The 17,995-nt window shown below is 42.0% G+C and overlaps 1 protein-coding gene and 1 long non-coding RNA gene across 2 annotated transcripts in view; one reads left to right on the top strand and one right to left on the bottom strand.

The window, feature by feature from the left end:
* Positions 1–17,995, top strand: part of galnt14 (UDP-N-acetyl-alpha-D-galactosamine:polypeptide N-acetylgalactosaminyltransferase 14 (GalNAc-T14)) — a 129,933-nt gene that overhangs the window by 98,369 nt on the left and 13,569 nt on the right. Inside the window, exons 9-13 of the mRNA XM_042321712.1 lie at positions 6,678–6,781; positions 8,423–8,549; positions 10,273–10,365; positions 12,030–12,113; positions 13,204–13,348. Of these exons, the coding sequence (XP_042177646.1) occupies positions 6,678–6,781; positions 8,423–8,549; positions 10,273–10,365; positions 12,030–12,113; positions 13,204–13,348 (553 nt within the window). The remainder of the gene's footprint in view (positions 1–6,677; positions 6,782–8,422; positions 8,550–10,272; positions 10,366–12,029; positions 12,114–13,203; positions 13,349–17,995) is intronic.
* On the bottom strand, positions 14,154–16,373 carry LOC121846500. The gene is made up of 3 exons (XR_006083391.1): positions 16,068–16,373; positions 15,580–15,863; positions 14,154–15,484 (listed from the first exon to the last, which is right to left on the bottom strand). It is a non-coding gene; the product is annotated as an uncharacterized LOC121846500 (long non-coding RNA).

The raw sequence follows: 17,995 nt of genomic DNA, 5'->3' as shown, positions 1-17,995 counted from the left end.
AGAGAGGGAGAGGCGGACTAGGCAGCAGCAGCAGCTGGAAGAGGCAGTTAAACCAGTGATCTCTGCAGAGATAGCAGCAGCACAGCTAATGAGGATGCAGCCCAGAGAAGATCAGAGAGGGGACCGGACCACAGCCAGTTAAAGCACCTTTGCATTATTTTAGCCAAAAATAGTTGATCATCTTTAATCCTCCTGGCCCCGGTTGGCTCTGAATCCAGGGCAGGTCATTTTAATGCTCGGCTAGAATGATTGATTGATCTCTCTCACACATCTCTCTCTCTCCCTTTCAGTCTCTCTGTTCATTTGCGGTAATAATTATTCTCCAGGTACAGAGATAAACAACTTTTATATTCAAAACACTAGCACACATTTCTATGAAGGAACATATTTTCTAAGAAAATACTTGATACTGTTGTCAAAATTAAGGCAGGGTAGTAACATTATGAGTTGGAATGATGGTCAATTGTTTAGCTAGCCAGCTACATGTCTAAACAAAAGACTCCAATATGCAAGTGACCATTTACACCTTCTGTATCCTGTGAACGTGACAAATAAACTTTGATTTTATATAGTGTGTGTTTAACAGAGACGGTAATGTGGAGAACAACATGACCTGCACCAAAGTCAAATTAGGATATAACATTAGGCCAACGAGTGTCTCAGTTCTAAAATTCTCTGGTAGAATGCCCTGCTTTTATTTCGTCACACTCACAACCGTAAGCTATTTTCTGTAATTAGCTCGCCATTAACTCGTAGGTCATCTTTCTGTTTCTGTAATAATGAATACAAATTAGCCCCAATTTAAAACATTGCCGGCTAACTTAACAAGCTAGGAACTAACCAAAATATTGTTTAGAAAGTTGCTTTTAGTTACCTGGTTTGCTAGATTGATATATACTAAATTCATTTGTAAACGGATGGGTTTATTGGTGTTAAAATACACCAGTTATGCTATTTTGGACCACCAGGCCGCTGTCTGTTTATACTTTTACAAAATTACAACAAGTTTGATGTCGGACGACAATAGAATGTTTATGATGTCACTGCGACAACTGTAAATAGACATGTCGATAGACGTAGTATAAACCAGTATTTAGTCTTGAAATCATTGGTTGTTAATAAGTATATTACCGTACTCACTATGTTTAGCCTCAGATGTGAACCCTTAATGAGATGGGTGGAGCTAAAGCTTAAGAGGGTGTGAACGATGCTGAGTGGGTGTGGACAAGAAGAGCTCTCCAGTAGGTGTACCAAAACATCCAAGGGCCATTTTCTCAAAAGTGAGCTTACAAGTTTATCAACTTTCAAAGCAGAAGTACTTTCCCACATTGTTCCTCCAATGTAGTGTTTCTAGCTCTGAGGCTACATATGGCCAAATCGAGCCGGTCCGTCACACGTGTTTCCATCATGAATATTCACTGTGCTGTGCGGGGATTGAGAGCCTTGGCTCCTGCCAGTGAGCGCTGGTGAGAGTGTCAGAGATGCTGGACTGTGGGCTGCCATCTTCCCTCCTCTTCTCTTTCTGTTTTCTTTTCTTTCCTCCCCTCGTCTACGTTTCCTCTTCATACTTCTTTACTCAGCTCTCTGTCTGTACTTCCATCTTTCATTCCTCTCTTATTTTGATGAATTTATTCATACTATTTCATCCTTCCACAAGATATAGTCCCGACACAAATCTAGGGTTGCTGGATACTCGACCCAGTCGTTCGTTCTAAATGTTGCATTGCCATACTGGCTGGCAACGTTCTTATCCCTTGCTTACTAGCTAGCCATCTACGGCTAACTTACAGTCACATCAAAATGCAGCCAGAATAACACCAAAGTAGCTGCATTTGCTTTTGTTTTCTAGTGACATTTATTTGGATACATCCATGACAATGAGCCAATGAGGCGCGATTTTGCCTGACATAGAAAATGTGCTCTCTCGTCAGGACACTTGTTCAGAGGAGCTAGCCAACAACACAGCTACAGTAACACAATCACTTCAAACTGAAGCTGGAAAGACTGCAAATTAGCTGTGTTCCATTGTACCTTTTTTCAATTGACATTTCTTTGTATATATCAATAAAAATGATGACGGCTGATTCATGATTTCAACTGGCTGAGAAAAGCTGCCCGCCAGTCTGTCTCGTCCCGACTCCCGACATGTTCATTACTATGGGACAGCAGGAAATCAAATTTGAATATTGAAACAATGTTGCAAATGTTAGAGAGCCAGACGGTAAGGTTTATTCAAATATCCGCTGTTGAAAATGGTATGTTATTCTAAAAGAAATGTGAGATAATGTCTAGATGATTTTTCTTATAGCGGAGATCAAGTTCATAAGTTGCCTGCCTGGGCTGATTAGACAGTGAATTGCACAGTCAGATGGAACAGAGTAAATGGGCATTTTAACGTCATAGATTTAGCCTGTGGCAACTTGTGGAATAGACACCGGCTGGAAAGTGGTTTTAACCAATCAGCATTCAGGATTAGATCCACCCGTTGTATAATACCCTACATCCCTCTGTGCCCACCCCAACACCCAGCCCCTGGGGGGTGTTAGAATAATAAGGCCCTCTAATAGCCCAGGCACAGACCCAGGCCTGGTGGGAAGCCGATCCCACATCACACAGCCTGGCAGCATGGGCCAAGTGCCCAGACTGGTGCAGTGTCACATGGAGTCTGCTCCTCACACTGGTAGAGATAGACACACAGATAGAGACGTGTGGTTTCGGGCACACGCACACACACTTTTTAGCAGAGACCTACCAGGAGTGGTGGGACTGAAACTGAGAGGGTGTTGGAAGAGGCGGTGAGCTAAAGAGGCACAGATGGTTGGAGCATGGGGTTCCTGTGTGTGTGTGTGTGTGTGTGTGTGACTGCGTGTGTGTGTGTGGGTGCGTGCGTGTGTGCGTGCGTGTGTCTGTGTGTGTGGGTGTGTGTGTGTGTGTCTGTGTGTGTGGGTGTGGGTGCGTGCGTGTGTGTGCGTGTGTCTGTGTCTGTGTGTGTGGGTGCGTGCATGCGTGCGTGTGTCTGCGTGTGTCTGTGGGTGTCTGTGTGTGTCTGTGTGTGTGTGTGTGTGGGTGCGTGCATGCGTGTGTGTGTGTGCGTGCACAGTGTTAGAGAGAAGGTCAATGGAGACAGATTCTGCTTTGCCAATCACTCTTCTTCATTGCATCCACCCAATAATACACATCACTTAAAGAGCACTGCTAACAAGACTCCGTAGGGCATGTTGAGTCACAAATGTGTCATTATCCCCCCATCTTCCATCTCTTACTAGCCTGTTGCTCTCCTGTCGCTGCCGGCACATCATCACCCAGTCATTCAATCCCATCATCATCATCATCATCATCTGTTTGTCATAGGCATGTCAATTTCTGTCATTTCTTCTCTCCAGTGGGAGGGGGTGTCTATTTATGGACAGTGTCTGAAAAAAAGTGGGATCTGAAAATGGAAGCAGCAGCAGTAGTTCATGGCAGACACCAATAACTAGGGAGGATTTGGTGATGCATGTACCTCAGGGTTTTACAGCATTGTCAAATTAGGTTTTCCTCTTGTAATACTTCCTTCAGGTCTGGCATGTACTGTACTTATGTTGCAGCAGGGGAAATATACAACAAAGGATGTCTCTTTCTGGAAAATAGAGAAGCATCAAGTTCTCTATTTTATTGTGTTTCTAGGCTGAATGTTCTCAGGTAGCCTAGGGGTTAGAGCGACGGGCCTGTAACCAAAAGGTTGCTAGATCGAATCCCTGAGCTGACAAGGTAAAAATCTGTCATTCTGCCCCTGAACAAGGCAGTTAACCCACTGTTCCTAGGCTGTCATTGTAAATAAGAATTTGTTCTTAACTGACTTGCCTAGTTAAATAAAGGTTAAATAAAATAATGGCTCTCCCAAGGCCTCCTCATACGCTATTTCTAACTTTATGCTGATATATAGTTAGCTGAATCAATAAATCATGAATCTTTATGTTTTCTACCAGAAATAGTAATGTCCTGATGCAAGACTTTAAATGAAGGAGGAAAACATGCAGCCTAAAGCTGTTTTCAGGGTGCAGCCAAGGTTCTCACTGTCGAGAGTTGTATTTTGTCAGATGTCAATGTACTGTATCTATTTTGGTGCTAACTTTTTAAGACGTAGCCTCGAGTGCACTCTGGAGACATTATAAATTACCAGAGAAGGTAGTATTGCCTCAAGAATATTGGTCAAACTACACTGAACAAAAATATGAATGCAGCATTTAAAGTGTTGGTCCCATGTTTCATGAGCTGAAATAATAGACTCACCAGACATGCCACCCATTGAGCATGTTTGGGATGCTCTGGATTAGAGGTCGACTGATTAATTGGAATGGCCGATTAATTAGGGCCGATTTCAAGTTTTCATAACAATCGGAAATCTGTATATATTTTTTTAAGTGTACCTTTATTTAACTAGGCAAGTCGGTTAAGAACACATTCTTATTTTCAATGACGGCCTAGGAACGGTGGGTTAACTGCCTTGTTCAGGGGCAGAACAACAGATTTTCACCTTGTCAGCTTGGGGGAATCAATCTTGCAACCTTACAGTTAACTAGTCCAATGCAATAACGACCTGCCTCTCTCTCGTTGCATTCCACAAGGAGACTGCCTGTTACACGAATGCAGTAAGCCAAGGTAAGTTGCTAGCTAGCATTAAACTTATCTTATAAAAAACAATCAATCAATCATAATCACTAGTTAACGACACATGGTTGATGATATTACTAGATATTATCTAGCGTGTCCTGCGTTGCATATAATCTGACTGAGCATACAAGCATACAAGTATCTAAGTATCTGACTGAGCGGTGGTAGGCAGAAGCAGGCACGTAAACATTAATTCAAACAGCACTTTCGTGTGTTTTGCCAGCAGCTCTTCGTTGTGCGTTAAGCATTGCGCTGTTTATGACTACAAGCCTATCAACTCGCGAGATGAGGCTGGTGTAACCGAAGTGAAATGACTAGCTAGCTAGCTAGCGCGCGGTAATAGCGTTTCAAACGTCACTCGATCTGAGCCTTCAAGTAGTTGTTCCCCTTGCTCAGCATGGATAACGCTGCTTCGATGGTGGCTGTTGTCGTTGTGTTGCTGGTTCGAGCCAGGGAGGAGCGAGGAGAGGGACGGAAGCTATACAGTTACACTGGCAATACTAAAGTGCCTATAAGAACATCCAATAGTCAAAGGTTAATGAAATACAAATGGTATAGAGGGAAATAGTCCTATAATTCCTATAATAACTACAACCTAAAACTTCTTACCTGGGGATATTGAAGACTCATGTTAAAAGGAACCACCAGCTTTCATATGTTCTCATGTTCTGAGCAAGGAACTGAAACGTTTTCTTACATAGCACATATTGCACTTTTACTTTCTTCTCCAACACTTTGTTTTTGCATTATTTAAACCAAATTGAACATGTTTCATTATTTACTTGAGGCTAAATTGATTTTATTGATGTATTATATTAAGTTAAAATAAGTGTTCATTCAGTATTGTTGTAATTGTCATTATTACAAATAAATAAATAAAAATTGGCCGATTAATCGGTATTGGCTTTTTTGGTTCTCCAATAATATAGGCGTTGGTATAGGCGTTGAAAAATCATAATCGGTCGACCTCTACTTTGGATTGACATGTATGACAGCGTGTTCCAGTTCCTGCCAGTATCCAGCAACTTCGCACAGCCATTGAAGAGGAGAGGGACAACATTCCACAGGCCACAATCAGCAGCCTGATCAACTCTACGCTGCATTAGGCAAATGGTGGTCATACCAGACACTGACTGGTTTTCTGATCCACGCCCCTACTTTTTTTTAAGGCATCTGTGACCAACAGATATTCCCAGTCATGTGAAATCCATAGGGCCTAATTTATTTATTTGGATGGATTTATTTCCTATGAACTGTATCTTTGAAATTGTTGCATGTTGCGTTTCTATTTTTGTTCAGTGTAAATTACTCAGGTTCTTGAGACAGAGACAGGGAATGAGAAACCGCTGTGAGAAAATGAATGTGGAGAATATGTTGTTGACGCCAGAGAGCATCACAGCGTGTCTATTCTAGAGACAAGACGATGCTCCTCGTCTTTCAAAATGAAAGAATCAAAAATCTTTTAAAATGGCTTGCCTTGAAGTCAGCAACATGAGAGCTCTCTCTCTCTACCCCTCTCTCTCCCTCCCCTTTCTCTCTCAGCTCTCTCTCCCTCTGCATTGTCTGGTCATGTGCTGTGAGTCTATTGTGTTAGATAGGCCCCAGTTGGCACACCGTGGAGGGCCTGGTTGCAGCTTCCGCCTGATAATGAGAAGGTATCCGCTTAAACTCTGCTTGTCAGCCAGTCCAGCCCGGGTTTGTCGCCGGCTGGCTCCTGTATCACTCAATCAATTTACATTTTACTCAGCGGCTCACACACACTCACTGAGACTCGCCGGGCCGGGCCAGCATCATTATTCACATCAGCAAGACTCAACTGTGTGGAGACGGATTTAAGATAGGTTGGACTCTTCTACCAGCGACTTGGATTTATAATAATGTGTTCTTAGTATCGCCAAAAACATCAACAAACTACCTCATGTCTGACTGACATTTTGGTGGGAGAAGGCATCATATCCTATTTGGTCAATATTTCATAAAATAATATCCCCTGAGTACTCTCTCTCTCGCCTTCTCTTTCTCAGGACTCCCATCATTGCCGGAGGGCTGTTTGTGATTGACAAGTCGTGGTTCAACCACCTGGGGAAGTATGACACAGCCATGGACATCTGGGGCGGGGAGAACTTTGGTGAGTGAGTCAGCTGACTGGGCTGGAGCTGGGGGGATTAGGCTGCCTGAGAGCACCCGAGTGGCAGCAGCGTGTCAGTCTGTCAGCACTTATAGCCTGCCTCTATAGCTGACACCAGTCCTTCTGTCTGCTAAAGGGTGTTGCCGTCATGAGAACTTTCCTTACTAAAGTGGGACAGTTGATGTATTGTGTTGGAAGTTTTTGAGGGATACTCTCTGGGTTTGTAATGGTTATTTTACCACAGTCCCAAATCCCCAAATCCCAAAAATTATAATTTTTCAAATCAATCAAATCCACTCCAAATGTTGGACTTGTAACACTTACTGTTTAGTTGACTATAAAGTGTCAATGGTCAAGAAGACACAAATATTAAGCAGAATTTCTAGGACCAATCAGTGTCCAGCATAACATCACACCACTGTCAAATAAGCTAGAGAGAGTGTAAACATTTCAGCTATTCCAGTCATAGCCAGAACCCTGGAGCAATAGGTAGCATTAGTAGTTCTCTTCCCTGCTTCATGTTTGCTCCTGTCAGGTACATCTGCAGGCGAGGTGTGCACAGCAGCCCGAGCTAACCGTGGTAGTGGTGGGGATGATTCATAGTGTGTTCCAGATTCTAAAAAGGCCAGGAGGCTGACGAGTACTCTCCCATGTATCTCTGGCAGAAGGATGCTGGGGTTCATATATTAGACAGACAGGTTCCACTGTCTGTACTGCTGCTGAGGCTTCAGATCATTAGAGAACAAAGCAGAGACAGGGGTACAGTAAGACTTGAATAGGATGCTCTCTCTCTCACACTTTCTCTTTATCTCTCTCCCCAGTCTTTTTTTATTTTCTCTCTCTCTCTCCATCTCTCTTTCACATCTCTCGTTTATTTTTCCCTCTTGCGCTTTCTCTCCTAGATGGAAAATATTCCCTATGCTGCTCCCTTTGACACTTTGAAATGCAGAAAAAACTCATAGGCTTGTTGGGGAAGTGTTGAAGATGTTACTCTGAAAAAGAAAAACACAGCATATACAATGATAATGAGGCTATGAAACTTCAACTTTGTTGGGTTTGAAAGACAGGTGTGTAGCAACAGCCGGATGTCTTTAGGCTAGTATATTAGTCTGGGCTAAATTAGACCAGGCAATGGAAGGACTTCATTTACATTCTTGTGGCTTCTTTAAGTGAGCATTGGACATGGCAGATTTAAACATGAGATATGAGGTGGCAAGCATGTTATCTAATATTCAAGGCATCAGAGCCCCATATACAGATGCTGATGCTGATAAAGATGATGAGTAATGTGTATGGATTGTATTGGGATGAGAAATAGTATAACGTCTTAACAGGAGTATAGCTTAATTTGGTTTCACTTGTAGATGATCAAGACATTGTATGCAAAACTTTGTGTGTTAGAATTGAACCTCTCCTATCCCCTGTAACCATTCTCCATCTTACAGTATATGAGCGCTCTCTCCTTAGGACTCTGTTGTCCCACTGCACCTCCTCTCAGCCATAACTCATACAGTCTACAAGCACTGAACATACAACATACAATATAGTAATTCCATGGGACAATGATAACTAATGGTAGCTGTGTTTTGTGTGTTGTGTTGTGTGGGGTGTGTGTTGTGTTGTGTGTGTGAAACCCTATAGAGATCTCGTTCCGGGTGTGGATGTGTGGAGGGAGCCTAGAGATTATCCCCTGCAGCAGGGTCGGCCACGTCTTCCGCAAGAAACACCCCTACATCTTCCCTGAGGGCAACGCCAACACCTACATCAAGTAAGACTTGACTCCATTTGTACTGTATCCTATCTCACAGCCTGCTCCAAAATACAAAGGCACCCAACACCTACATCAAGTAAGACCTATATCTTACTGTATCTATCCGTATGCTCCAAGATAAAAAGGCAGCCTACAACAACCAAAATAAGTGCTGCACGGTACCACTCGATATGTACTGTGTGAGTTGTTGAGCTGTAGGCCGGTATTCGTGCAATGCAACCCAATAGTGGGATAGGATTTGCAGCGAACGTGGCAAATACAAATTGAAGACTTGCTGTAGTTTTCTCTAAAGCTTTGCCAAACATTGTCTTTTGAATGCATTATGCTAAGCTCTATTCTCTTCTGTACATCAGAGTAGTTTGGCTCTCTTTCCATATTGGGGATTAGAATCATGTTCTTGCTGTGTTTGGCAAAGCTTTAGTTAGCTGATCGTACGAGTGCACACCCAATTTCTGTTATTCTTTCTGAAAAGTTTTGTCTACATATGTCATTCTTTATCAAATGTTCAATTTTGGCATGAATCAGAAATGCTGCCCTTGGTTAACAATGCAATTATTGACAGAATCAGTTTTCTTCATTTGTATTTCTCATTTGCATTTAGCCTTCAGGAAAGTCACGGCATGGACTGAATATGTCAAGTGAACAACGCACTATTTGATTTGATTACAGAGCCGTTTTCAGAAAATGTGTTGTGCAAAAATCACCCTTGACTTGGCTGCCTCTCCTTTGACTGACTGGCAGTGTGTGTTCACTGTTCATTCACTGATGAGCTTTCCCTCTTTACCTACAACACAAAACACATTAGGCCCCCCCAATGAATAATTAATGAATCCTGTCAACAAAATTTGTATGTGTAGCATAGTTCAGCCAAGTTAATGAATAATTACTCCAAGTATGATGTTTGATTTCATGTCCTGAAAAGAAAGCCAGGCTTCTAATGGCAGCTGGTGGCTCAGCATGCTCTCTGATAATTATATGTAATTTATTCACCTGCACTCTCCATGCTCCGCTCTCTGCACAATATCACTGTAATTTGTGTTACAAGCTGCTACTCCCTTTTCTGTCCCAAAATCTTCTGCTGCTGCTCAGAAGCCAGGCTGTGTCGCAGTAGTGTTGAGTATGCTTCCGTCTGAGACCGTGTAAGGTGGAAAGGAGTGATGTGAGTTCTGAAAGTAGGCTGTCTTATTCCTGCCTGTGAGGGTCAAGTGGATAGCATAGGATAGGGGTGTAGACTAGCTTAATGAGCTGAACAGGACAGTGTGGAACGCTAGAGATGCACTGAAATGTACGTGTAAATGTGTCTTCACCCCAAATCCAAAGTTTGCCAGAGGCTTTCAAATGTCAAAAGAGGTGTATGAAAGTCTAAATCAAGATACATACATATCTATCGGGAGGAGGGCCACAGTACGCAGCAGCAGTGTCAGCGGAATCACATTCGTAGAATGTTTAAAAGTGTGAGCTAGACATGCAGAGAATAGGATGTGTACATTTGACTCTCAGAACATGTATTGTTTCTCTGCTTTCTTCCAGCAAACGAGATGATTCATTTTCTTGGAATGTGTTTGAGACCAGTATGTGAGGGCAGGCTTGGCTTATGGTTATTTTGGTCACATACGTGCTAGGTGTTTTCACACTATCAGTCTGGCCCACCCTGAGATGAAGTGCTTTAATGTAAAACGCCTACCGACTCCTACTGTGTGCTGTACTGGCTGTGTTGCAGGAACACCAGACGGACGGCGGAGGTGTGGATGGATGAGTTCAAGCTCTTCTACTACTCTGCTCGCCCTGCAGCACGGGGCAAGTCCTACGGAGAGTGAGTGAAACACCACCATACATTTCTACACCGCATTTCTACACCTACACCTTTTGCATATTTTTTATACTGAACGTTATCAGATCTTCAACCAAAATATAATATTAGATAAACCTGAGTGAACAAATAACACAACAATGACCAATTCTTATTTCATTGATTTCATAAACAAAGTTATGCCCCCTGTGTAAAAAATGAATTGCCCCCTTACACTCAATAACTGGTTGCGCCAACTTTAGCTGAAATGACTCCAACCAAACACTTCCTGTAGTTGTTGATCAGTCTCTCACATCGCTGTGGAGGAATTTTGGCCCACTCTTCCATGCAGAGTTGCCATAACATTTGTGGGTTTTCAAGCAAGAACTGCTCGTTTCAAGTCCTGCCACAACATCTCAATTGGGATTAGGCCTGGACTTTGACTAGGCCATTCCAAAACTTCAAATTTGTTGCTTTATAGCCATTTTCATGTAGACTTGATTGTGTGTTTTGGATCATTGTTTTACTGCATGACCCAGCTGCACTTCAGCTTCAGCTCACAGACGGATGGCCTGTCAATCTACTGTAGAATTTTCTGATACAGAGCAGAATTCATGGTTCCTTCTATTAAGGCAAGTTATCCAGGTCCTGAGGCAGCAAAGCATCCCCAAACCATCATACCATGCTTGACCGTTGGTATAAGGTTCTTACTGGGGAATGCAGTGTTTGTTTTTCACCAGACATAATGGGACCCATGTCATCCAAAAAGTTGACTCAAGTTTGCCAAAAAGCACCTGAAAGCACCTGGATGGACAGAATGTTCTATGGACAGATGACTCAAAAGTATAGCTTTTTGGACGACATGGCCTAGTCTTAATCCCAATTGAGGTGTTATGGCAGGACTTGAAACGAGCAGTTCATGCTTGAAAACCTACAAATGTCGCTGAGCTAAAGCAGTTCTGCATGGAAGAGTGGGACAAAAATTCCTCCACAGCGATGTGAGAGACTGATCAACAACTACAGGAAGCGTTTGGTTGCAGTCATTGAAGCTAAAAGTGACACAACCAATTATTAAGTGTGAGGGGGCAATTCCTTTTTCACACAGGGGGTGTTGCTTAACTTTTTCAATTACATAAATAAAATAATTTGTAAACTTAGGTTCCCGTTATCTAATATTAGGTTTGGGTTGAAGATCTGATTCAACATTCAGTATCAAAAATATGCACAAATAGAGAAAAGCAAAGGCTGAAAAAGAGACAGATTAGAGAATACAAACCCATATTGCACCTAGAATAGCATGAATAACCTGGATAATTCAGTTCAAACCATATTCTTTAGGTTATTTAAAAGTGTTTTTCTTCTCCCTGCATTACATATTGCACCAATGGATTCCACATGGTTCACCATAAGGTGTGTGTGTGTGTGCCTCCCTGTGTGTGTGTGTGCCTCCCTGTGTGTGTGTGTGTGTGTGTGTGTGTGTGTGTGTGTGTGTGTGTGTGTGTGTGTGTGTGTGTGTGTGTGTGTGTGTGTGTGTGTGTGTGTGTGTGTGTGTGTGTGTGTGTGTGTGTGTGCCTCCCTGTGTGTGAGTGTGTAGCACTGTCTTTTCTGTGATAAGAGCAGGACTGCATTATAAAAAAAGGTTCCTCTCTCTAACATTCATTTCCCTTTCTTTCTCTCTCTCTTATCAGCATTCATAGCAGGGAAGAGCTCCGTAAGAGTCTGAAGTGCAAATCCTTCAAGTGGTATCTGGACAACGTCTACCCAGAGCTCAAGTGAGTGTGTGTGGCCGGCTAATCACACACATCCCATTATGCTTAATTCAGAATAGATTCATGATCATTTTTTTTATTACTCAGGCTTCTCTTTTTTTGCCCCCTGATTGGTCCGAGGCCCAGGCTTGCAGCTCAATCTGACTGATACAACAACAGCCAGGCGTGATGGAGTTTAGGTTAATCCCATGGACTGAAACTAACAATGTGGACTCAGGGGAGAGAGGAGAGGGCATGGTCTGACCTTTAGATGACTTGGATCGACTAATAATTGCATACTAAGAAGAAACTACTTTAAAAAGATAGTTGAAGAACAGGTGAATTGACACAAGTTGAGAAATAGCTAATATTCAGTGCATGTGAAAAGTAAAATTTGATTTGAAAAAGTTTATAGGGTGGGGACATGTCTCGTGAGAGAGAGTATACACAGATAATGGTGAAGCCATACGAGAGCAATATACAGAGAGAAGTACAGTCATAGGCTAAATTGCTAGCAGGATATGAGGGATATGAGTGATGTTACCTATGGGGGGCTGTGTGTGTGTGTGATGGATTCACTACTGTTGGTTCCAGGTTTCAGTTTGCTGACTAAGTGAATGAACTGGGCTGTAAAGCCTCCACAGACCCACACTGGCAGCAGATCCCATTACTTACCTCTCTCTCTCACTCACTCACTCTCACATACACACTCTCATGCACGCACGCATGCACGCACACACACACACACACACACATACACAGCCCCCCCACCCAGAGAAGTGGGTTCTTCCTACCTCTGATGAATGGCCATGTGATGAGCTATTTCTTTTTGTACATTTGAAAATTGATTGTAATTCCGTTCAGACGTTGTTTGAGGAAGCATTTATGCCAGGCCACGGAACATGACACTCTAAATAGCCTCAACGTTAATCTCTACAATAAATCATTATTCATTTGCATGTATAAATGCCACCATGAATCTATCCCACGCGTGAGTATGAAAACATAACAGTCAGAGATGATACATCTACCTCGTATCCAGACTTGTCTGCATTGGTGAATATACAAGAAAGCAAGAAAATACCTGTGAAAAGTTTACGTTGTGTATTTTCAGAGTGCCAGATGATTCGGACTCTAAGTCAGGGGTGATTCGTCAAAGACAGAATTGTCTGGAGTCCCGTAGGGTGGAGGGACAGAACCTCTCCTCTCTCACACTAGCACCCTGCATCGGAACAAAAGCTGTGCCAGCACTCAACCAGGTACGGCCTAAACAACATTCAGACGGCCTACACTCAATCTCCAACAGGGAGACCTATGCCCCGCGCAAGACTCTACACTCATAAACAGAGCTACAGGCCAATGCAGCTCTCTCTCTCTCTCTCTCTCTGCTCATTCTCACTGCTGTGACAGGCTATCATAGCACCTCTCCCTAAACGTATGTTATTCTACACCTGCATTGCTTCCTGTTTGGGGTTAGGCTGGGTTTCTGTACAGCACTTTGTGACAATTAACTAATGTACTGTACTGTAAGTTAGATTGATTGATTTGATTGACTTACCTCTCTCTCTCTCACACACACACACACACACACACACACACACACAAACACCCTGTGCTAAAAGTACACTCAAAATGTTTTATTGATCATAAAAATCATTACAGTTTTTCTCAATTGCTAAAACACTAAAACCCATTGGCTGAACAAAGTTCTCAGTTGCCTGGACTCATTTAGCTAATTATGCAGTCTGTTGTCAATACCTTAAACCATTTCACATGGTAAAACACAATTTGCAGATCTCACTTAGACTTTTCAGCAAAACTCTAAACACATTCTCATTCTCAAAACACATTCTGCACTCTAATGCACATGTCATCCATACTGGTAAACACAAGTGGCAACAATCAAATACAGATAGAGAACATATGTCATTGATTGAACACAACCACTGAAAATGGATTTAACCTGTTTCAAATGATGCGACACAACCAATATAAGCCAGTTCAGAGAGCAAACAAGTTGTTGAAGGTGGGAAGGAGAAGTCTGAGAATGGATACTGTAGTACAGTGCATTGTAGGCTGTATACTGTACAATGGGCAAATTGTATGGCCCTGAACATTGTGCTTTCCATTTATTACAGTTTTTCCCAATTGCTAAAGCACAATTTTGCAAACTAGGCTGGTTTTATCAAAATACTTAACACAACTCACAAAACCACACCCCCAAACTGCAAAATACCTCATATATCCTACAAAATGAAGCACTGCAACCAAAACTACATATAGCATTATCAAAATCAAACGTTTGCACGAAATTGCACACACTTCATTCATATTACCAGATTTTTGTCTAACCAACTACACACTGTTGGGCATAATGAAAAGCACTCTCATCTTTAGTATGCTTTGCCATAATACTAAAATAGTTCAAATTGTTGAAAATTCTTCAGATGCACAGAAATATTTGCAGATACACACACATGCTGTTGAAAAAAGTATTTCTTCATTTTTCACCAAACAAGTCAGTGCAACATATGCACAGCAGATATATTTACATTGGACTGAACAAAAATATGCTCACAAAAAAACAGTAAACTGAAAAAGAAAATTGCAGAAAAAATGTGCAGAAAAAATATAGAGAAAAAAAGAGGCAAGAAAAATAATTAGGCAGCATCTTGCCGCACAGCTGGGTCTGGCCACAACACCTCGTCCACATCACAGCTGGGTCTGGCCACAACGCCTCGTCCACGTCACAGCTGGGTCTGGCCACAACGCCTCGTCCACATCACAGGCAATATCTTCCCTTGCCAGACATCGAGGGAAGAAGTGCCTTGAGTGCCTTATCCATCCCTGAATCGCACCCACATCAATCTCATCACATGCCTCTTCCATAGCCTCCACAAGAGGCATGCTCACAAAGGGCTGCCGGTCGTATACCTTCCACCGCCATGCCGAAAATAACTCTTCTATGGAGTTCAAAAATGGTGAGTATGATGGGAGTCATTGCACAAGAAATGGTGGGTGGTCAGCAAACCAGTTTTGGACTGGGGCTGCACGATGAAAGCTCACGTTGTCCCATACTACAACGTACCGGGTTCTTTGATGGTCTGCATCATTCATACGCTCTGGTGGTATGAGAATGTTGTGGAGTCTGTCCAGAAATGTGAGAATATGGGCTGTGTTGTATGGTCCAAGGTTGGCATGACGGTGGAGGACACCATGCGTATTGGAGATGGCAGCGCACATTGTGATGTTCCCACCACGTTGGCCAGGAACATCTATAATGGCTCTGTGGCCAATGACGTTTCTCCCCCTTCTTCTGCTCTTTGCTAGGTTGAACCCAGCCTCATCTATAAAGATGAACTCATGTGGGATTGAGCATCCATTTCCAGTACTCCCTGAAAACAAAGAACAAAAGCAGTCAATATGGTGTTATCCAGTACACTGGGAAACAATGTTGCGTGTAGTGTACTGCAGTCAATATTGTACTTACATCCACATATGTTCGTCTGACCTCTTTGTTTCTTTGAGAGTTTCTCTCAAACGGCACCTTATAAAGTTGTTTAATTCTGATTTGGTTTCGCTTGAGAATACGAGCCAATGTGGACAGACTGACTCGTTGAATGTTGTTGAATATATGTGTTGTCTTGGATGATGTGGCTTTGAATTTCTCATAATCTGAATCCATTATTTTCCAAAACCAAGTTTACAATGGCAGCTTCCTGTACCCCGGTGAACATTTGGCCCCTTCCTCCACCATGGTTGCCTCTCTCAGCCCTTTAGAAAAAAAATCAATAAATAAATATAGGGCTTGGACAATGCAGCCTAAAGATATTTCCTCCACAGTAGAGTAAATTCTACAGGAAATTTGTGCAGTTAGTGTATGACATCAGCCATTCATGAAGTAAACAGGTGTCACCCAACTGATACACCATGACATGGGGTGTACTACATAGTGTGAAAGAAATGTTGGTTACATACCTGTACTCCAGTCTAAATGTCCGGATGACACAGGCGACAGTAAAACGGCTCAAGTTGGGCTGCACTCTCTGTCCAGCCTCTCACATTGTCAGCCCATGGTTGATGACATGATCAACTAAGGTTGCTCTGATTTCATTTGAAAGTTGTTGTCTTCTTTGGCCATGAACTCCTCTACCCCTACCTCTCACTTTTCCTCCCCCTCTCATTCTCACCCTCCCTCTTTCTCTTCCTCTTCCTCTTCCTCTTCCTCTCTCTGCAACGGCTTCCATTGTTGTTGTAAAACAAAAGGTGCTCACCTGTGGTCTTTTCATAATGCTTACTTCCTGATTGAAGTGGTAACAATTAACCATTGAAGTGTGTGGCCATGTGGCACATGTATTGGCCAATTAGCTCATGTAGTGTCATTTTGAATGGCAGTGTTTTGAAATGGCACACATGTGACTTTATGTCAGATTGTTGTGTCTTATGCAGAGAACCGTGTGCAGTGCATTTAATAAGTGCCATTTTGAATTGCAAAATGTGTGTAAAGCAGAAAATGTGTTTAGACTTTTGGAGACTTGAGAAGAGGTTTTGCTCTCTGTGTGTCAGTTTAAATAATTGTGCTGTGCATGTCATTTTAGTGTGTTAGCAATTGGAAAAAACTGTAACAGTACTGAAAGCTCAATAGATTTTGACTGGTTGCAGGTTCACATCAACAAAGAACAAGAATTACAGTATCACAGAGACAAAGGACAAGTTTGTGAGATGCAGGGTACAGTACTGTAAAAATAGGGGTATAAGGAGGAGGAAGAACAAAAAACAAAATTGCAAAGAGCAAAGCAGAGTAGTAATTTCTGATCAAGTTTGAGCTACTATGATAGAACATGTTTTCGTTCATCAAAAGACAATGACGGAAAAATATGAATATTTTTTTAGATAAAAAATGTACTTCTCCCTGAGAATTGTATGTTTTGAACAATGTGTTTTCTATTTTTCGGTGTATTGTTTACTGACTGCTTGAGAGTGTATATCATTTTGATCACTTTGTTTATGATTTGAGAGCAGTGTTTGATTTTGAACACAGGTAAAACTGTTTTGAGGCGAATGTTTCATTTTGCAAGAGGAGTCAGAGGTTAAGTGCTTGAAGATGAGGTTTTGTGTTTAATGTTTTCAGGAAATGGAACAAGGTTTCAGAAATTTTGTTTTAGCAATTGAGAAAAACTGTAAGACCTTTCCCCACAGTGGTCAAGATTGGTCTAAGACCAAGTGTTACCTGTTGACGTGTCATATAGTTGATGTAAATCAGATGATATCACAAAGCTAGATGTCTTATGCAAAAGGCAGGAAGGAACTTATGCTGCGTTTACACAGGCAGCCAACTCTGATCTTTTTTCCACTAATTGGTCTTTTGACCAATCACATCAGATATTTTGACCAGATCTTTTCACATCAGAAATGTTTCAAATCTGATTGTTCAACAGACCAATTAGTGAATAAAATATCAGACTTGTTTTGGATAGGAGGAGGGTGTTTTCTCTCTCCAAATTCATTTCCCTAGGAAGCTCATTGTGCTTTATTTAGATATAATTCAGTGCTGAGACATGCTAAAACAAGGTACTGTATAATGATTGTGTCAGCAGTAATTAAGTCTTGGCCTATTATGCTTGTGCAGTACTGTAGTAGCCCAAGAGTTATATTTTATTATTACAGTGTATAAGAATAGCAGACATGTCTAGATCTAGGTAGGACACTCCCAGCTAACAACACATGTCCCCACAACTTTAGAGAAGGTTCCCTTAAGAGTCTTATTAGGTTAGTAACCAACATTTTCATAAGAATGTTGCTTTGATGTGCAAGGAAGGTTCTCAGGACATAAGGTATTAATGTTCTATGCATGTTTTATGGGAACGTTGCAAGAACATTCATTAGTCCATTTCTCTGTGGTTTAG

Source organism: Oncorhynchus tshawytscha, linkage group LG05 (genome assembly GCF_018296145.1).
Source record: "Oncorhynchus tshawytscha isolate Ot180627B linkage group LG05, Otsh_v2.0, whole genome shotgun sequence".
In the NCBI taxonomy this organism is placed as follows: domain Eukaryota; kingdom Metazoa; phylum Chordata; class Actinopteri; order Salmoniformes; family Salmonidae; genus Oncorhynchus; species Oncorhynchus tshawytscha.
The sequence above is the reverse complement of the archived record's forward strand: the minus strand, read 5'-3'. Positions and strand labels throughout refer to the sequence as shown.